We start from the raw sequence: 22555 nt of genomic DNA on the forward strand, positions 1-22555 counted from the left end.
GGAAAATACGCATTGACTTTATTTATAGCAATTAATATTCCTTTAAATATGCAGTTTTGTCTCTCTTACACTCTCCAACTGTAAATTAATCCGGCCTTCGTGTCCCCTTTGTAAATGTTAATCTGTTAATTGTTCATTTAAATAGGTCAGTCCAACACGTCATTAGTCACTAAAATCTAGGCTGACATTTCTAAGTACTGCATTATCAGACGTGTTGCCCTTTGGGTCTAACGTTAAAACGAGACACTGTCTGCCTGTTCCAGTAGGTTCAGGTGGATGTTAAAAGATCCCATGGCACTACTTGAAGAGGAGCATGGCGTTGTCCCAGTGCCACGACCAACATTCATATTTCATTAAACAACAAATATAGATTAACTGATCATTCACCTCTTGGCTTTTTGAGAGACTTTGCTGTGTACAAAATGACCGCCGTTTGTTTAAATAGTTCCTTCACTTCAAAGCACTTTGGGGCATCCCGAGGACGTAAAATACACTATCTAAATACTTTTCTTTACTCCATGTAAATGTATTTCAATTCCTTTTGTATTGTATAAATCAACATTTCCTAAATAAATCTGTACTGCACCACACTATGTATTTTCCTCTTTGTATGCCCTGCATATGTTTTGTGTGTGTTAAAACAGGGCTCGACTTGAAGACTTGCATTTATGTAGCACCTTTCTCAACCTCAGGCCCCAAAGCGCTTTACAGTAGTTTTGAAGTATTGTCACTGTTGTAATGTAGGAAACGCGGCAGCAATTTGCACACAGCAAGCTCCCACAAACAGCATAAGAACATAAGAAATAGGAGCAGGAGTAGGCCAATCGGCCCCTCGAGCCTGCTCCACCATTCAATAAGATCATGGCTGATCTGATCCTAACCTCAAATCTTCTATCACTCTCCATCCCACCCGAACCCATGTGATCTCCCGGGAGAGGCGAAAAACCAGATAAAAAACCCAATGGCCAATTTGGGAGAAAAAATCTGGGAAATTCCTCTCCGACCCATCTAGGCGATCAAAACTCTTCCAGGAGCTCACTCTGTCCCTATATTTTCTACAGTACTTACCTTCTGTAAAGGCGATCTCCACCCCAGCCAGGAACAGGAATAAAACCATCTCCTGAAATCTAACACAGAATTAGAACACAAGAAGTAGGAGCAGAACCAGGCTACACGGCCCCTGGGCCCGCTCCACTACCCACAGGGCCATGACCATTCCGAACCTAGACTCGTGTCCAATTTCCTGCCCGCTCCCCGTAACCCTTAATTTCCTTTACTTCTAGGAAACTATCTATTTCTGTTTTAAATTTATTTAATGATGTAGCTGCCACAGCTTTCTGGGGCAGCAAATTCCACAAACCTACCACCCTCTGAGTGAAGAAGTTTCTCCTCATCTCAGTTTTGAAAGAGCAGCCCCTTATTTTAAGATTATGCCCCCTAGTTCTAGTTTCACCCATCATTGGGAACATCCTCACTGCATCCACCCGATCAAGCCCCTTCACAATCTTATATGTTTCAATAAGATCGCCTCATGAGATAAATGACCAGATAACTTGTTTTAGGCATTGGTTCAGGGATAAATGTTGACCCGGACACCAGGGAGAACTCTCCTTCGAATAGTGCGTTGGGATCTTTTACGTCCACCTGAGGGCAGACGGGGTCTCGGTTTAACCGCTCATCCAAAACACAGCACCTCCGACAGTGCAGCACTCCCTCAGCACTGCACAGAAGTGCCAGCCTAGTTCATGTGCTCAAGTCTCTAGAGTGGGGCTTGAACCCACCACCTTCTGACTCGGAGATGACAGTGCAACCACTGAACCAAATCTGAAAAAATCAGCTCTCCACATAACAGGTTACACAACATGTGTTTAAACATCACTTTGAACTGTGTTGTTTCAGTCACGTTAGCTTTATTCCTCCGGGTGGCTGCCTGCAGAGCTTTACTGACAGTGGTTATGGGACCCAGACCATCCTGTCCTCCCAGGAATAAAGATAGGGGCAAAAAAGCAGGAATAAATACATTTATACACAAAGAGAACATGACATTAATGTTCTTCTAAAGGAAGTCAGTGTAAAGAAGTCACAATTACCCATCTCCGGTCTGTCAACAATTTTTAAACTAAACAGCATTGTTCCAAAATCATCTTAATAAGTGACAGGTGGTGAGCTAGAAAATGTAGCATATCCTTAAATTCTGTCTTAAACACTGGGTTTCTAATTTCCTTAAAATCTTTTCCCTTTTCTAAACACAAGTAATCAAAGTGGGCAATGAACATGACACTTCAATCCATTTGATCTCATCTTTCCAGAAAACCAACCCTACTGTCTTCCCATTATAGCACCCATTCCAATGTCCTGGCCTCACTGGTCAGTGAGTTGACAAGTTGATCAAATGCCTCGATTGAATATAGGACTGTCTGAGCTGTCAGCATCAGAAATCACTTGCCTGAATTACTGCCTTAAACTCACTTCCAGCCATTTTTAACTCTCTCTCTCTCTCCCCCCCCCCCCCCACTTGCCAACCCCAATTTAACCCCTTCCCTGCTGAGGGTGATGTTCCTCATTGGGCTATGGCCCCATAGGTGGTGGCAGCCCTCCAGTGTTCAGTCAAGTGACCATTCTTCACATGCGAGACTAGAGGGGGAGTTGATCCGACTGCAGACTGGATCAAACCCAGCTTAATCCTGTCTTCACCCAACATCTACTTTCTAGCTGGGGCACAGCATAACAATGAAGATTAGACAACCCGGCTGATTTTTTTTTGCCCCCCACCCCCTTCCTATTGTAGGAACACTAAGCACAATTGTAGAGTCCTCACGTACATCATTCCAGATGAGATTGGCCAAGGTTAGTATGCAGGTGCAGCAAGTGATTAAGAAGGCCAATGGAATGTTGGCTTTCATTGCTAGGGGGATAGAATATAAAAATAGGGAGGTATTGCTTCAGTTGTACAAGGTATTGGTGAGACCGCACCTGGAATACTGCATACAGTTTTGGTGTCCATACTTAAGAAAGGACATACTTGCTCTCGAGTCAGTACAAAGAAGGTTCACTCGGTTAATCCCGGGGATGGACATATGAGGAGAGGTTGAGTAGATTGGGACTATACTCATTGGAGTTCAGAAGAATGAGAGGCGATCTTATTGAAACATATAAGATTGTGAAGGGGTTGGATCGGGTGGATGCGGGGAAGATGTTTCCGATGATGGGTGAAACTAGAACTAGGGGGCATAGTCTTAAAATAAGGGGCTGCTCTTTCAAAACTGAGATGAGGAGGAACTACTTCACTCAGAGGGTGGTAGGTCCATGGAATATGCTGCCCCAAAAAGCTGTAGAAGCTACATCATTACATAAATTTAAAACAGAAATAGACAGTTTCCTAGAAGGGAATTAAGGGTTACGGGGAGCGGGCAGGAATTTGGACATGAGTCTAGGTTCGGATCGGTCATGGCCCTGTGGGTAGCGGAGCGGGCCCAGGGGCCGTGTAGCCTGATCCTGCTCCTATTTCGTGTGTCTAATTCTGTTAGATTCAGGAGATGGTTCTGAGATAGTGGATTGGCGGTTAGGATCAGATCAGCCATGATCTTATTGAATGGCGGAGCAGGCTCGAGGGGCCGATTGGCCTACTCCTGCTCCTATTTCTTATGTTATGTTCTAATTGTACTTGCATACAGACTATTTTAAATAGCATTCATTTTTATCATTACAAATGATGACAAATGAAAGAGCAATAGAGTGGCATATGCATTACATGATTGAGATTATAAAAAATATTAAAACTTCTTTAAGCGCATTAGATTATCGAAGTGAAACAATTTCACACTGCTTTCTGATAAGCATTAGCCTGTTAAATATCAGAGAAACAAGGGTCAGGGGAAATGAAAAACAATGAACATATTATAATCAAATCAACGAGGAGCTCAATTATATATGAATTCCTTATCTGGACCAGAAAAACAAACCATTTTTGTTTTTGGTGGTGGGGGGTTGAATTCCCCCCCAGTCACTAATCAGTACAGTTTGGAGTTATCAATAAATCCCGATTACACAAGCACTGCTCTGAGTAATTGGATGAATTTTCATTCCAGTCACATCACTTCCAGGATTTGAATCATTAAAACAGCCAAGGCTGAAAACCTTAGGGGTTGGAAGAGGTGGAACTGGAAACAAGAAAAAAAGGCAGCAATAAACCCTGGCAAGATTTTATATTTTGGATCTTCAGTCAGTTTGTAACAAAGCTATAAATATCCAGTGAAGTATTAATAGGATTCTGGGGCCAAGGTCACAGCTCAACAGTAGATTCAAATTGACAAAATTGGAATTGGGTTACTAAAGCAATGTAGAGAATGAAGTAGCAACTTTTGCTTAAAACAATATCTACATGGGGATTCTTTGAGGAATACATTTTCTTGGCCATTTTGTCTCCTCCATTTCCTCTCCTGAAGGTCATCTCCTTCACCGAGGCAAAGCCACACTGATGGTAATTACCCTCTGGTACCTTGCCCAGGCGGCCATTGTTCACGTGTGAACCTCGACAGTATCAACAGGTTACTGCACTGTAAAGGACATCGCAACCGAGTTCAGTCCTGCCCTCACCTGCTTACGTACACATATGCTATTCTAGCAGGGGGTTGCTACCTCGCGACCAGGAGCAGGAACCCTGGCTGATTTTCTATTCCCTAACCCACAGCGATTGCATATATAACAAGAAATCTCTCTACTAACTGAAAGTGGGTAATCTTGTTCTTCGATAAAACAGAAGGGCTGATTTCTGATCATATTATTTCCGGCCTAACAAGTCAATAAAATCTCTTTGGAGCAATGAACAATTCTGCAATGCAGAACTGCAGGATTTCCAACATCCAGTTACCTAAGGACAGCCTTCAGTTGATGAAGGCTTTAAGTTCCCTTTTGGGTTACGATTTAATACCTCTATTTAAATTGGCATCAAATTTCAGACGGTACCAAAGAATTAATAAATGAATTATATTTTTTCTGTGCTGAATGTCTCCTTTTCATCGAACTCCAGGATACTACTGAAATATTCCCATATAACAGATCAGGGCAACAAATGAAAAGCTGCAGTACTGTGTTCACATACACCATTAGCATTTAAAGGATCAAACCTACAAGTTGTCATCTACTGTAACTGATTTTTAAACAAATCTATTCCCCTTGTAGGTTCCACCGACAGCCTCTCACTCACTAGAGGAATCCTTTCAGCTTCGAGATTGCATCTGTTCCTGCCATTATTGATCCCGTGAAAATCTTGTCACACCTCCTGAAGGTTAATGGCGCATCAGGGTTGGTCATGCCGAGTATCATCTCTCCCTGGAAATTAAACCCTTTGCTTTATCTGGTAGTCCTGGTCAGAACTGGTCGACGACGCCAGGCTTCAAATAAAAGTTAAAAGCTATGACTTAAAATGCAACTTCATGGATTACATGTCAGATTATGTGGAAGTGCTCCTCCATTCTACACCCAATGACTGAATCAATTGATGCTAAACCACTGCCCCAGGATTATTTATCGGGTCCCCCAGCTTGCCTATCTTTCCTGGTCTCTTCAGATGCTGTACAGAATGTACCATGCCAGGTTTGTACCCGGCCAGCCTCACCTGCAGGGCAGAAACAAGAGGGGGGAAAATGGAAGCAAGAGAGTCAGTTCTGGCCAGTCTCACACACCATCTAGTGGCTGGTTACTGAGGAGCAGAGCCCTATAGTAAATAACCTGCTAGCACACTCTGCTCCAGTATTGGAATGGCAGAGATACCCAGAGAGATGAGAAAGACACTTGTGGCTTTTCAATTTAGTACTACTAGTTATGTTACAGTAAAAAAAAAAAAAATCCTCTTTCTTGGACTTCAGCTGGTTCTTGATAGTAGTTACACTCATCTAAAGATACGGGTCTAGGTTTTCCAATCATAAACATCACTGACAATGTTAAAATCTAGGTCGTGATGTCCATGCTAACGAGTGAATTTTTTCCACTCAGTAACTGCATCAAGTCGTCCTGAATCAGCGGAGATTAGAGATGTATCGCTGATTGGAGGAAAGCCGTGAGCGGTGTAGATCGATCTATGATTCAGATTCCATGAACACTTCCCATAGATACTCGCCCATGAGCCTACCCAGAATGAACGGGCAGATATTTCAGCTAAGTCATTTAAATAGAAAAAGTGAATCACATCTAATAACAAAAAAATTTATTCAAAGTTTCAATAATACATACTGAACAGGTTATCTACAAATCTATGGTCAGGTAACATTTTCTTCCTGCTAAAAGTTACACTGAATATACAGCACAAGATATATAAAAAGCAAAATGTTATCAGAACACAAGAATATAACAGGAAATCATTTTTATCGTGACACAATTTTGTACTATACGCAAATACTAGGCAGAGCAGTAGACACAAAAGGTAGTTTTAAGAATTTAATACAAGCAGACAGAAAGTATGGCAGCAGGTGTCTTCACTGCACAGTGTGGCTTGATAGTCAGCAAAACACAGTAAATCTAGTATGTTCAAAAACCTGATAATCATTAAAAAATACATGTTAAAAAAACTGTAGGCAATGACTGAAAAAAAGCACTGAATACAAGGGCTGACGATCCCATGAGTGATGCCATATATGTTCCAACAGTGCAGCAACCAATCACAACTGGTTCTCCACAGTTGTTACCGTAGAAAGTTCCAAAGAGAACGCTGCTGAAAATATATATTTCAGGAATTCACATTCACCCCATCCCACCTCCCCTCCCCCCCCTCAAAGGTCCTGGTAGGGGTCAGAAATAAATAGAGAATAACGAATATCTGGAAGTGATTTATAAAGACTGTAATCTAATCAGGGAGGTCACAGGACAATTGGCTACAAAAGTAAACCCTTGAAACCACTTCCAGGCATCTATTATTTTGTATTATATATGCAGATTACAATTTTTGTTTAAGGTTAGGAATTATTTCTTACAGTTGTTGGGAGAGCTCCACAGTCTCGGTGCTGTGACATTCATATCCCTTTGTAACATTACTGCATTAGAACCAACAAAAAAAGTAGTAGCAGACAACAGAAATTCTATATACAGTGCAAATATTAAACTGTCCTTGTTATAATCAGGTTGAGAATTGTTTTTGTAAATTAGCATCTTGTTTTGAGATGTAACGCTTCACAAGTTAAACTATATATCACCTGTCCCTTACAAATGGTAAACTCCATGGTGTGGAGCGTACAATCCTTCAATTAGTGTCCAAGATTTCATGTTGTGGGACGGGAAGGGCTTGCTGATATCATGCACTGAAATGGAGGTGTACCATACCTATTCACTATAACCTCGTGAAAGGTCAGTGTCTAGGGCTATTTAGTAAAATTCATTGGAAATTAAAAACACACTAAAACCCAGTTTTCCACAATAGCTGCTGCACGTTTTCCTAATATTTTATGACAGGATTTCAGTACAATGTTTTAAAGTGATGTTTTCAACATGCCTTATTATACATAATGGTAGAAGCCTATTCTAGTTGGGTACAATTTCTAGCTGAATTGTGTCTTGGCATCGTTCGTGAAACTGGCCAGGAGTCCAAAAGAGCAGAGAGAATGCATTTGGCTAAACTCAGCCCTCTATCAGCGAGCCAAATTTTGGCACAGGAGTGTGGTTAACGGGCAACACACAAAAACCAAAACCCATGGTAAAAATCACTAAATATGCTGATTTTTGTACTGCAAGGTCATAATTCTTGGCTCAACTAAAGAGACAAAGCTGATGCCAGATACTGGGAACTCACATACACCAATTCTAGAATCCTTTCTGAAAACCGATTCAAAGGCAGATTTGCACTCTTTAGCGATCAAGTTCCTCGTAATAAAAACTGGAAAATGTCAATTTTTCTCCATAATTAATGACCCACTAATACAATTACAATATTCCACGCTTATGGAGAAAAAGTCAGGCAATTGGCAGTTTTCCTTAAAAGGAATTTCATTCAAATCAGAAGCAATAAGAATGAATGTACTATACGACAATGTTGCTTAGTAACCTAGCTCCTTGCAACAGCACCTCGAAAACAGCATTACCGCACATAGAGACAACTTCCAGGTTCATTTTAAAATCACCTACACATTGTATTTAGTACAGAATGGAACAGATATTCGGCCCTGAAAGTACTCTCCACTTTCAGCAGACTTTCCCCCAGAACAGCGCTCACAAGCAAAGACAGACAAGTTAAAAATGCAGATTGCAGTACAAGAGTGGATTTCCCCCCCATGGTTTTTTAAAGTCTATCATTTTTGATTTCCACAAATGACTCCATATAATCTCAGACCAAGTTTACGGTTTCAAACGAGAAATTAAGAATTATTTTACATTTTTAACTCAAGGGGAAAGCATACCCTAAATGAAAGGCAGAGTTATAGCATAACATTAACACTGAAACAAACAGATACAAGAACATGGAATGTGCTGCAATGTTATGCCTTTTCTGACAAACAGAAGGTCCAAAGTCTTTATATATACACACGATTTTTTTAAACTCCTGCCGCCCCCCACCCCAAGGAGTTTAATTAGGAGACGGTTGTTGCAATGTTTGTACATATGTCCATACCTCAAACAGTGCAAGTACTTTTAGCAGAGGTTGGTCAATGGAGAAGTGTAATGTTAAAATACTCCATGCTGCTTCATAGTTGCTAGTTTGCAAGTCGGTTGAAATGTCTGCAAACTACAGCTCAATAACAAGATGTATTTCAATTCCCGATCATTCTTCAATAATTATTGATATTTTGCTGCGATTGTGGCCCCAAACAAAACCTCTGTATATGGACGCAGGATCAGCCCCTTGTGCCTGCTCTGCCATTCAATCAGATCCTGGCTGATCTGTACCTCAACTCCGTATCCCTGGATATCCTTATCTATCAATCTCAGCCTTTAAAGCTCCAATTGTCCCAGCAGCCTCAGCCTTTTAGCGGAGATAATTCCAGGTTTCTACTACCCTTTGGGTGGGAAAAAGTGCTTCCTGGTTTCCCTCCTGAATGGCCTAGTTCCAACTTTACTCTCTCGTGAAAGGTCACCATCAGATAAAGCTTTTATTGTGGCACTCCGCTGGTGGTGTAGGTATTTACAGGATCATCATTACAGGGGAAAGACAATTTTGTCAGTGCAATTAGGTTTAATTTATGTTAACTAGTTATAATTACATACTTTAATTTTCATAACTAGGAATTATCAGAAGCCCATATTGCACATGTAAATTACATTGACAGATGCAAAGCAAAGCTCCTTCGCCTGTACCCCAATGTACCTCTACTCCTAACTTCAGATCACGTGGAATAGCACATAAAATCCCTTTTAGCAGAGGGGAAAAAATGCCGAGTTTCATAAAGGTACCATCACAGTTGGTTTGAGCTAGTAACAAAAATCTGCCAACGCCTCTTCTTTTCCCCTCCCTACGAACACCTGCTTGCTTCTTTTTCTATTCTTGGGATGTGGGCATTGCAGGCAAGGCTGTCAGTCATTTATTACCCAGCCCTAGTTGCCCTGAGGGCATTAAGAGTCAACCCTGTGGTGTGGGACTAGAGTCAGACGTAGGCCAGACCGGGTAGGGGTGGCATGTTCCCTTCCCTGAAGAACATTCGTGAACCAGTTAGGTTTTTTTAAAACAATTTTCAGTCACTTTTATCTGGTGTCAGCCCACAAATCACCAGATTTTTTTTTAATGAATTCCATTTCCCAACTTGCCATGGTGGGATTTGAACTCAACTTCTGAATTGCTTGTCCAGTACCACAATCACTAGGAAACCATACCCATTTCTTTCCCTTGTTTCAGCTGGTTAAAAAAGCTATAGATAATAGAATTATACCATGCATCCTAAGCAGGTGATTAGTGACTAACTGTAAAATATAACTCATATATACAAGTACTATCTTTGAAAACTCTTCTACCAGATTTGTTAGTTTCGTTGAATCCATCACGGGGAGGATAAACCAAAAAAAAATCCATCTCTCCCTCTGTATACCTCCTGGCAGCCACAGAGGGGGCTGGGAGCAGGTTGGCTGCCCATTCTCTTTAATGGAACAGGGAAAGAAAATAAAGACAACTAGACAAGGGAAAAAAACACACTACGGATAAAATCATTGTGGTGCCAGCTTTCCACACTTGAACTGTAACTCCTAATTACTATCAGTTTAAAAAGAAAGGCTACAAGGTAAGACTGTTCGATCTTAAGGCGATAGTAAAATGTGGCAATGGAATTCGAAGATGTCTGATTAGGTAGATAGGAACTCATGGAAGCACATTCCTGTTTTTCCATCAAAGTCAACAGAACTAACAACAGTTAAGAACCAATTGAGAATTCCTAATACTATGTTTTGCTCTCACATCCCACCTACATTTGTTTTTTCAACACAAAAAGGAGCCAGTAAAAGGTTAATTGTTTTCCCACTGTATTTATGCTCCAACCCGAACCTATCAAAGCGTACTTACTGCGGACACCATTTTGGTTTAGAATGTTGAAGCCCTAACACGCTATGCTATTGGCAATAGGATACGGGCTTGGACTTGCAATATTGTACACATTTTAATTTTCAAAATTTGCCTTTAGTACATTAGGTGACGAGGTACTGAGTGGAGATAAAGAACTTTCCACAGTGAGGGTGATGAACAATAAATGGATATTAGGCTACTCTTGTCCAGCTTCTACCAGTCAGTTTCAGAGCAGTATTGTTCTCAGAGGGTTGTGAATCTTTGGCATTCTCTACCCCAAATTGCTGGGGATGCTGAATTGTTGTATATTCAAGGTTGAGATCGCTAAGTCTTGGACTCTAGGGAAATCAAGTGATATGGGGACCGGGCAGAAAAATAGAGTTGGGGTTGAAGATCAGCCATGACCTTACTGAATGGCGGAGCAGGCTCGAGGGCTGTTTGGCCTACTCCTGCTCCTATTTCTTATGTACTGGTAGAGAAGTCTGAGCAGATCAGGTGTCCATGGATTGCACATTCCACAGGGAAAATAAAAGTGTTTTTATATTTATAAATGAAAAAAGCCCTTAGTGGGAAGCCATTTATAGTACAGGTAGTCACTGTGCCACACACAAGTTTTTTCATTCTCTCTACTTCCGGACCGTGCAGCATCTTTTACGATTCCCCAATAAGCATCCATCTACACGAGACAAACTATCTAAATCCTCGGAATCGTAACTAGTCGACAACTGTTGAGCACTGGAGTAGGGCACAATGTGACCAGTTACTCTCAATCAACCCATGTCAAACCCCTGCTTGGCAAATGAACTTCCATCTTGAGATGTTATTGCCCACACATTAATGGAAGGTTTTTACAACAGTGCCATACGTAATGAACTGCACAAACAGTGCAACAACCCGCTACAAGTGAGGCACGTTCAGTTATTTAACTGCCGTCGTAAATTTTAAAAATATTTTTCATGTCTAGGTGATGTAGAACAGGATTTAGGTTCCCTATAAAAACTGACAATTCTTTTTTTTTTTTAAAGAAGCCAGAGGACCCAAAGGTGATACTTTCAATTGTGCAAACAAGACAATATCTTGCACACTTACAAAAACAGCAAAGTATTCATTTTTTGAGTCCATGATTAAGGTTGTAAAAGCAAGGTTATAAGGAAAAACAAAAAAATGCTTAACCAATGCATTAGAAATATACACAATGCATAATTTTAACAAAACTAATAAGTCTGTGAAAACATTTTTAATTTACAATAGGGTGCATAATTCTTCAACAACTTTCAAAAGTGTACAATGGGTTATTTCCCAACAAGGAAAGTGAAAAGGTTGCTGAGGTAGTAAGCAGCACTACTGCACAGAGCACAGTTGTAAACAGTTTTTAAACATGCATGTGTGGAGAGCAATGATACTGGGGAAACTGAACTTTTTCTCTATTTCACAATCTTTGATTGCATGAAGGACTTGGAGATGTGGCAGAACTTTCAGTTTTCAATTCTAAAAAAAGGTTACAGTGAGAACATTAACTTGTCTCTTCTCGTTACACATGCGAACGGTCAGGCTGCGCATTTCCAGCAGTTTGTGTTTTTGCTTTAGATTTCCAACCTTTGCCAGGTTTTCTTTTTTTGTTATTGGTTCTCCCCATACGTCAATTCTTAAAAAAAGACAGACCCTTCATTTGAACCCAGGACATATCCAGTTCCTTCATACAGGTTGATCGAATTTGTATTTTTCCCCACAAGAGGGATACTTTTAAAAGGAGCAATGTGTTTCAATTGTACTTCATCCCTCCATAGAGCATTTTCCAAAAGTAAAAGTTAATATTTGATTTCATGCAACTATAATCTGCTTAGTCCTGTATTAGGAATTGGGAAGAGGGCCAAAGTTGGAGGAAGGCAGGTACGCCTTGCTTAGGCTAGAAAAACAGATTCAGAATATACTGTAAAATGCCAATCAAGGAATTGTGGTCTTTAAAATACACTAATATAGCTGTATTTTGATAAATATACTTTGAGCCCGGGGTATTCAAAAAGTAGTAGAAAGGATAGAAAGGGATAAGTAAACTGAAGACATTACTTGTACACTTGTGAGAATGTTTAATTATGGACCATCCCATAAATGCAAATGCCGATCATAAAACATTTGAGGCAGACCAGTCCTCCTCCATATGAGTATTGCAAGGTTCATGAATATAGGACACTTTAGATGTTAGAATATTCGATACCAGGACTGTAACCACACGCATTGGTGTATAATTAAACTACAGCCTAATACTGTACCTCACTAAAAATATTACTGAACAGTTAAAAACAAAGTAAAAGACCAAACTATGAAACCAGAATCACAGAGTTACAATAAACTGTGTTTTAGAAATTTAAAGTTAGGAAATCATTTCCAAAATGCTGAACATTTAAGAGTCAAAAGGAACAGAAAGTTAGGTCTAGCTTTAGACACCACAGGTTGGTTGTTAAACTTCTACTGGTAAAAACCTGGGCAGGTGCTTTTCTTACGGTTGGCATACCGTACACATGGCAGAATGACGAGGATCATTTTTCAATCAATCAGTTATGAAAAAAAATTGAGCAACTCACAGAATAACGTGCACAATTCAATCAATAATTCTCCTCTAATAAAAATTCTCACGAGAAAGACACCTGCTGCCATACTGTTGCAGGCAACAGCATCCATTCGGTACCTCCCCGAATTGTCCATTTTTCATGCATGGCCCTAGACAATGAGCACTGGCTGGCTGTTCTACCACATGGGGTATCTTGTCATCATTCCCAAGCCCAATTTTGTCATCAATCCCAGTCCACACACACACACACATTTCCCAGCAAAGGTAACTGGGTAGCAATCAGGAGTGGGAACGCTGCCTAATCTCTCACCCTTCCCTAACATGGGTCCTTCCTGGTTTGCAGGGCTCTGTCCAGTTACCCACTGAGCCCTCAAAACATCTTAAACATAGTTACTACGTTATCTGTTTCTGGAAGTTTTTGGAGGGTACTGCAAGTGTCACCATGAAGCAAAATAGCAACCCAACACAATGAAAGCATGCAGCATATAGAGGGAAAGATTCTGTATAGCCAGAAAGATGGGTCCATCTCATTTTAAAAGATTTAAAATAAAGTTGCTTTTTTGTAATAGTCATGATTCTGTAAGTTTCAATAAAGTAAAATTCTGGGGAATTGTACAAACTGTTACTTTAGAGCACCTGCAAGGTAGTTGCTTTCATTTGCCTTGATATCATTAATTATTTCAGGAGAAATAAAGCTAAAACCATGTAGATCCTTTCTTAAAAAAATACCAGTTCATGACCTGGATTGAAGGGGCACATTTCCAGTACTCCATTCTTACCGCCAGAGTGTTAATGCTACAGTAGCAGAATGGAGAATGATATTGTGAACTACCATACGTCTGTGGGCTCTGCAGGAACATGGTCTGCTGGTTGGATCCAAAATCAACAGCTCGTGGACACTGGACAAGTAGAATTTTTCATACCTGTATGCCACCAGAGAAACAAAGTCCCAATACTAGTAGATATAAAATGGTCAAATTCCATATTTGAAGATCAAAAAAAGCACAAGGTGGATAAAATTTCTAAAACGATCCAACTTAAGAGCAAAATCAAATGACTGCAGTCACAAAGGAAACTGTACAGGAAAAAACAGCACCTTCTTGTATTTGATGCCCATTTTCAAGCCCTCATTAATATAGGGGAACGTCTTATACACCAGTGCAATGCAACACCAATGTGATTCAGAGCATTCTTTAAAACAAGGTTGCAACTTTACACTCGTTTATATAGTAAAATGATGATTTACAAGAATGCAGATTTTAAGAAAAGTGCAGGTACTATATAACATTTAAAACACCTGCACATTCCAGGCTTTCCACCTGTGTGGTTTTTTTTCTTGCTGTCTGTCCTTCCCCAGTGTAATCAGTTCAACTTGTATAATTAGATGCAACATTGAGCAGTGGTGACAATATACAACCAAATTAAGTGAAAAACAATTCCTTAGCCTTCCATCAATTAAAATTAATTTCTTGTTCTGGCAGAACAGGATCCATTAGTAGAATTGCTTTGTGTATGTACATATTTTAGACATTAGTACGTGTGTCCATTTTTCAGCACAAATCACCAACCTATTCCCAGATGGAGGTACAGGAATGATACAGACAGATGTATAGCCTACCTTTTAACTAGTCAATAAATCCAGAGCCTGGACATTAGACCACAATTTTACATAGTCGGAAAAACCACAAAACTGATTTTTTTTCTCTCCCTGGAGAAAGACATTTCAACATCTCCTCATCTTCTTGATAGAATTAACTGAAGATCCTGGGTTTAATTCATTTTAGGTACCAGCATACCTGCTGGTTAATAAGGTTCTAATTCAGCCATCAATACCGTGGCACTTCCTTTCAATATTTTTCACCAGGGTGGAGACGATGGCAAGACCTGGGACAGAAAAGGCACACTCTCCACAGGCCTAACTGTTATATTCACTGGACTTGCAGCAGGAGCTGGAGTGTGGCAAACCTCACCGGTGTCTGGAAGAATAAAGGATTGTGAGGGAGGAAGGTGGAAAAAAGAAAGTTCATTAGCAAACAAATACTCTTTAAAAAAGTTAAGCTTTTAACATTACAAAAAAAAACACGTTTCCTCAATTTAAAGATGGTGTTTTCTTTCTCCATCCCAAATCAATGAAGAAAAACAGAGGTTCCTGTTTTTGGAGTTTGGTTTCTGGTAACAATACACGAGGCCTATTGCTTAATATCTTCATTAGTAATGCTGTGTTAACTGACTAGTATCAACGTGTTTAAGATGTGGGAATATATTAATTAGCTGTGTGGATACTCAAAGACTGACAGGAAACCAAGTGATTACAGACATTATGTGCACATTTCCAATGACAAAGTTTCTATCTTAAAAAAAATTCTGCTCACATCCACTGAACATAATTTCAATTCGAAATGTCTTCAGGAATTGGTCACTGCAGAGCTATGCACAAAAAAAGGTCCATTCAGATACAGTGTACATAACAATTGGAAATCAGTATCACGTATTTGTACAAGAAAGTGATCATTAGCACAAAGTGCCAGTTAACAATAGGGGGCGATGAAATATTAACCTTATATTCATCAATATGGTTTTACCATTTATAAACCATTACCAAATAGCTAGTTATGAGATGAAAACGGTTTTCATACTTCAAAATGAAGCTGTAACATCAAAACATTATGGTAGGGTGAGCAATGTGACATCCCATGTTATATTTTTTTAAATATAGGAAACCGGTAATATTGCTATATATCAGAAAGGGATAGATACACAAACTATAACCTTCAGAAGGAGATAAAGCAATATTCACTTAGAAAACAAATTAAGTGGAGTGGTAGGTCGTGTATTTGCAAACACAAAACCCTTCATGGAGAGGTCTCGAGCCAGGCTATGCATTTTTTTGGGGAGCGGGGGGGGGAGGGGGGGTGAAGAGAAGAGGCAGATAGGGAGAAGGAGAGGTGTCAAGCAAAGGCCAAACTGTTTCCCATTAGGGGCAAAATAAAAAGTAGCCAAGTTAGCTATTCCCACACACTCAAACAGCTGGATCAAACCAACGTACACAAAAAGCTTGGGAACTCACCCCCTTGGCCAGCTAGGAACAAAATTGGAGCGGCAATGGAGCAGGAGCTCAAAAAGGCACCATGTTGGATGTAAGCAAAAGAATTGCAAGGGCAACCAACATTGGTTACCAGATAAGAAAAAAGGCTTTTTCCTGCTCTACTTTTTCCCTCCTGTAGTAACTTCATTTATCCCCAATACTGAAATTCATCTGGGACCCCAAAAGGAACACCAGCAAAGATATGAAACACCCAATAGTTTGAGAGAATGACAGCAGCAGTTAACTTCAATGGAGTTCCATTAGCAGGCACACAGCTGAGTTTATTTTCAGTCACTAGTGGACCTCCTATGGTGTTGCCCACAGAAAGTCATCACAAAGCAAATTTTCCTCAGAGTGCATTAGTGCTGCTGTAGGTATCGGTATGGGGATCTGTAGCTTTTTGGAGCTTACGAAAGTCCACCTAAAGGCAGAAGTACACAGCTGCCCGTGTGATTGTGTCACAGAACAATGATGCCCAAATAAGGAACATTCAACATGCATATAAAATTTAATACATCCATGATATATTAAAAATCTTACATCTGCACACACTTCCCATCAACTTTTTCCATAATAAATGCCGTCGGCCATATTTATAACAAAACTGCCAATGTAAACTTGTCACAGTATAATTACACTCTTGCATCAATGTGGGCATGCAGCACCAACAATTTATAATGGAAATATCAAAATAAAGGATAGAATGGATGACTTAAAATGGTGACCCATGTCATTTACCTCTGCTTCACCTGAAGACTTGGTCTTGACTACCCGTGTGCAACTAGTTATACAAATTTTTATCTTTTATTTTATCAATAGCTGGGCAAAATTGAGTAAATCAGAACTATTAGGCAGATTTGTAACTGATTATCAAACTAACTAAAATCAAAATTGTGGCAAAAAAAATCTTCACCAGATTACTCAAAAATGTAAAAATCAATATTCAGCGATTCACAAAATGGGCACAGGGATCCCCTCAAACTAAAATGCTGGGGGGAAAACCATCTCAGTTAATGTAAACAACCAGCAGTTTCCCCCAAATGAATTACATGCCACTGAAATGCACCCACGTCATCAAGCAGTATGTAGCAGGAACACCGCCAGGTACAACCCCTCACGCTCTTTCTACAAGTCCACTCCCTCCCCTAAAAAAAATACCACAGGCAACCCAACAAGCCTTGCAAACAAAGCTCGCAAGTTCGAGTCCCAAGGCTGCCTGTCACTCCAACTCACTTGCCTCAGTTTGGTAAGTTTGGTCAGTTCTCAACTGGGCTGCTAGATGAAGCGCCACGCAGTACCAAGGCATTCCATGTCAGGTGGGGTGAGGTGGCAGGAAAGCAGGCAGAATCCAACTCGCCCCATTTCAATTGCGCTTCCTGCTGGCCAATTGTGGAGTGGCATTGACAGTAGCTGTAGTGAAGTCCTCCCCTGAAGGGGGATGCGAGGGGAAAAGTGGCATCCATGGGAGGAAAATCTAAATTAAAAAAGCAAACTCAGGCAGTTGAAACTATTAAAAGTTCGTCATAACACTAACAAAATAATAAGCAGTGTCAATTTTTCATTTCTAATGTCTAACTCTGGTTAGTGGATTGAAAATGGAAATTTAGAGTTAGAGTTTAAAATTTACTGGACAGCATTTTAGGAAACGTGTATGAAATAAAATGTGCCAATCCCAAAACACAGCAATCGTTAACTTATAATAAAGGCTTCCATGCAATACAGTAGTTACCAGATATAAAAACAAAAGCATTCTACGGAAAAATAAAATACATAGACAGACATTAGTATACAACATATTCAAAGCTACCAGGACAACGCTGCCACTCCCAGGACACTTTTAAAGCCTTGTATTAAAAATCGCCAAATGTACCCCAAAATCTTTAACACTTTACAGTCTAAATCAGTCGAAGAGCATCAACACATACTGTACAGATTACGCGAATGGGTTTAAATTTTTTAAGCCACAGGTAGTCCCCAATTATTAAAAAATCTATCCACAGTTCAGCTTTTACCCCTAGAGGGCTTTGTGAGTTAGCCACTGATGTCAGGGAATAGACAGCAGTCTAGACAGATTCTAATGTCACCTTTTTAACCAATTGCAAAAATTAGCCAGGTTTTAGTAAAATCATGAATAGCAAAATTGAAATTTAAAGAGTGAATCTCAGCAACAGGCCACACTTTCAAATAGTCAGTTGTAGCATTTGCGCCCCATAGACTCGGCTAACTACCAGCACCATGGCCTATAGTCATCAACATGCTCAAAAAGTAGCTGACCCCCACAATTTCTCTTCCTCTAATCCTCTTCTACAGGTGCACAGCCTGAAACTGTAGTAAGATTGTTACTTTAAAGAGCTGCAATTTTAAATGTTGCACTGAACAAAATGGCTGACCTCTTATTTTCAGCTCCCTGCATGAAGCACTCCCAAGTCAGAGACAGCATGGCCATATACAGAATAAGGTTCCTCCTACTCTGTCTCAACTTCAGAAGAGTACCCTCTGACCAAGATTGCCAATTTTTGTGTCAAATTCTTAGACCCACAAGGAACCAGGATGAGACTGCCCAAATTCATTTCATGTTGGACCCTTATGACCATCCGAGAGAGAGAGCCTTTCATCACATCAGCCCAGGCTGGAATTCAAAATCTGGTCCCAGAGGTGAAAGCACAATGTGCAAATCCAACACACCATCCAGTCCCATCAGACGATTTATATTAAAAAGAACATTTCTCTAAGCAACTTCAACAGCCATGGTATAAGTCAGCAATCGTCCCCAGCCCTCCTGCTGCTCTATCAGCGGCCATTAAGTGCAAGACAACTGCCTAAGTAGCACTCCTGTGTGTGGAAAGCCTGTTCTCAACTCAACATTTCTTGAAGAAAGGATAGCGGAGATTGGTAACACACCACAAGGGGAATGATGAGTGTAAACCAGCATCCAAGCACTCTATGGTACTGTATGTTGGAGCTCTAATGTAGTGCACCTTAGCACTATTGGGTGTTCTGAATTTTAACAAAAATATAGCAACAGGGCAGATGAACAGCAGACAGTATTTTAATACTAAGAAAAGCAATACGCATTTTTGCCAAAGATTAGGTATAGTTATACAACAAAAAGAAATAGGACGATAGTTGATAAAGCTGCTTAAAAAAAGCACAAGGTGTAAGGAGGTGTGTGTGTGTGCGTGAAAGAGTGAGGAGGGGCAGGGGAAGAAATCAGCCAGGCTTCTGGCTTGTAACCACTATCTAGCCACTCGTGGTGGAAAGTTAGTGTGAGAAGGGGAGTGGTGATGCTGCTACAGTGGAATAGCCCATCAACACTCAGAATTTAGGCTCACATATGATAAAAAGCCACTTGAGCAAGGTACCAGACATTGGAACTATACCAGACATTGTGGAACTATACCAATGCAAGAATAGACCCTTCGAGATAAGTCCCAATCAGTTGTACAGGCACTTTTACAAATCACTGTTGAGATCACATGGAGCATTGTGTCAGTGTTAATCATTGTGAGGCACAAGTATTGGCAAGAGTTCAAAGGGCAAAGATGGTACCCACTTTTAAACCAATAAGCTAGGAGGAGAGGCCAACATTCATTTCCTTCTTCAAAATTTGTATCAGAACAACAAAAGCACTGGATCAGGAGATGGTTTGATTTGCTGGATGTATTTGATAATTTTGGATTTTGGTACAAAAGCAATGGACAAAAGGGTAACTTCTCCCCAACAGCAAATGTGAATCACTTGGTTGCATCTAATTTTTATTACAGTCCTTTTCTACAGATTTTCTCACTTTCCCACAAAGGCATCGATTCTTTGTTAAATTGGCATTTTTCAGTATAGTGCTTTGCTCAAGTGGCCATACTTTGTGTATCAACTTAGTCAGAGTGTTAGCAGGCTATCTACCCATAGGGGCGTAACACCCAAGCCCAATCACATTCTTACCCAGTGTTCAGAGGCAAACTCTTACAGCAGATGCTTCAGAAAGGATACAGCCACTTCCCCTTCCTCAAAAAAGCATTTCTAAAAATAGCTCAGTTCTGGGTCTTAAAAATTGTGGGGACCTGTAGCTTTGAGCTTGAACCACCACAATACAACTGTTAACTGACAATTAAAATGAGATGATATTCGACTGTGTCACTTTAAAATCTTAATCTCACAATTTCAGAAAAATCTGCCACCTGATCAAGGTAATCAATTACTACCACCAAGCCCCAAGGATGTCTGGCGTTTCCGGTTGAAAAATAATTTATGTAGCGCCTCACTACATCTCTCAGAAATGTCCCAAAGTGCTTCACAGACAATGCACTACCTAAAAATGCAATCATTGCTGTTACACAGATAAACATGGCAGTCATTTTGCACACAGCTAAATTCCACCAAAGGTAGTGAGATAACTGATCAGTGGTGTTGGTTGAGAGAGAAATGTTGGCCAAGACACTAGGAGAACTCCTGCGCTTCTTTGAATAGTGCCACGTGATCTTTAGCATCCACCTGAATGAGCAAGACAGGCAGGAAGGGACTTGGTATAACACCTCACTTGAAGGATGACAATGCCAACAATACAATCATTCCTTCAAAGGATCAGCCTAGATTACGTGCTCCAGTCCTGGAGTGGGACTTGAGTTCATGACCTTTTATCTCAATGTTGTAAGTGCTACCAACTGAGCCAGGCTTAACTGAAAATCGTGACACACACACATCTTCAGTGACTCAATGTGAATCAGCATCCTTTCATTCCAGAATCTTAATCTTAAATGGCAGTTAAGTAAATCAGTACCAGCCAAATAGGAAGAACGAATTCGCATCTATATAGTGCTTTATCATGTCCTCAGAACATCCCAAGTAACTTTACAATCAGATTACTTTTGAAGTACAGTCCCTTTTGTGTTGGCAAATGCGGCAACCAACTTGCACACAGCAAGGTCCCACAAACGCAAATAAATGAATGACGACAATCTGTTTTTGGTGACAGGTGAAGGAGCAACGTTGGCCAGGATGTCTGGTGAACTCCCTCCTCCTCTTTGTATTGTTTTTTTTAAATTCATTGATGGGATGTGGGCGTCACTGGCTAGGCCTGCATTTAGTGCCCATCCCTAATTGCCCTTGAGAAGATGGTGGTGAGCCGCCTTCTTGAACCGCTGTAGTCCATATGGTGTAGGTACACCCACAATGCTGTTGTGCCTGATGATCTTTTATGTTGCACTTGAGAAAGTAAACTTGGCCTGCGATTAACATCTCATTCAAAAGATAGACACTGCACCACTCCCTCAGTACTGTACTGAAGTCTCAGTGTATATATTATATAATGAAGTGTATAGTGGTACTTGGGCAATACTAATTTAATAACTACTTTGGATTAGCTTTCAGGAATGAAAGGACACTGATCCTTATTGAGTCAATTGCTGACTGAAAAAGTAATGTCATCAACTAAGTGCATCACAGAGCTCTACCCTACCTAAAACAGCCAGTGTTCCTTGGTGGTGCTTGCAACAATACAGGTAATTAATTTAAACCAGTAGTATTTCCATAAACCTAATGCGGAGACATAAAAGGGATCAGCACTTGGTATTGAAAATGCTTTTCCATTGATCATCTTGAAGCTGTGCTGCTTTCAAGCAATCACCAGTTTATTATAACCCAAGTTAGCAAGACTGTATATCATTTTAAATTCAAGACTGTAAAGGGTTAATTATAAAATCTGAGATACAGGGTATTTAAATCCCCATTAAATTGTAATGTTCATCAGTTCTGAAATTACTGCTCCATATAAACAGAAGGGTTAGTTTCATCATTTGCAAGTTTATCTCAAAGGAATGATAGATAATTTGACATTGAAAAGAATTTTTGCAATCCGATCCTTTTGATCAGTGCCAAAAAAATTAGAAAGGCAACATCAAGCTTAAATGGTTTTTGAATTTTACATGATAATTAGGTACAAATGATGATTGAAAAACTTTTCTTTCCCTGTGGCCCCAGCAAAAAAAAAAGTAATTTTCAGATCAGTATCTCTCCAATTACATCAAAATGAAATCCCCCTTTAGAAAAGGGTTGCCTTTAGACCCGTATCGCCAGAATTGCATATTTAAACACATGAACTCCCCTGCCCCCGCCCCCACCCCAATCTCCCCACAACACAAGAATCCCAATAGAAGGGCAGACTTCAGTTACAAAATGACCTGGTAGGAGTGGAGCATTCTCCAGGTGCAGGTTAAGGAGATGCTTGCCTTTTAAAGCCACGGCTGCCACAGAGGGGGCACTGGAAGTTGGGGTCTCTCCCATGTGACTTTTCTTGTGGCCAATCAGGTGGTTGTGGGACTGACACTGCAGGCCGCACTGCTCACACACAAATCTTTGAGACTTGTAATGGACACCGTGGTGATTTCGAGCATGGACCCGAAGGTAGGCAGCCGTGGTGAAACCTACACAAAAATAG

The 22555-nt window shown here is 40.3% G+C and overlaps 1 protein-coding gene across 3 annotated transcripts in view; it reads right to left on the reverse strand.

The window, feature by feature from the left end:
* Nucleotides 1-6190: 6190 nt before the first annotated feature.
* LOC147102448 (vascular endothelial zinc finger 1-like) overlaps nucleotides 6191-22555 on the reverse strand; it is a 47000-nt gene continuing 30635 nt past the window's right edge. Inside the window, exons 5-6 of one of the 3 annotated variants that reach the window (XM_085964911.1) lie at nucleotides 22347-22541; nucleotides 15024-17599 (exon numbers count right to left, since the gene is read on the reverse strand). In XM_085964911.1, the coding sequence (XP_085821037.1) occupies nucleotides 17382-17599; nucleotides 22347-22541 (413 nt within the window). In that variant the 3' untranslated portion in view covers nucleotides 15024-17381. The other 2 variants (XM_085964910.1, XM_085964908.1) reach the window with 2 other exon arrangements.

The sequence above is a fragment of the Somniosus microcephalus genome, chromosome 22 (assembly GCF_052327205.1).
Source record: "Somniosus microcephalus isolate GS21.2 chromosome 22, FLI_Smic_1.0, whole genome shotgun sequence".
In the NCBI taxonomy this organism is placed as follows: Eukaryota; Metazoa; Chordata; class Chondrichthyes; order Squaliformes; family Somniosidae; genus Somniosus; species Somniosus microcephalus.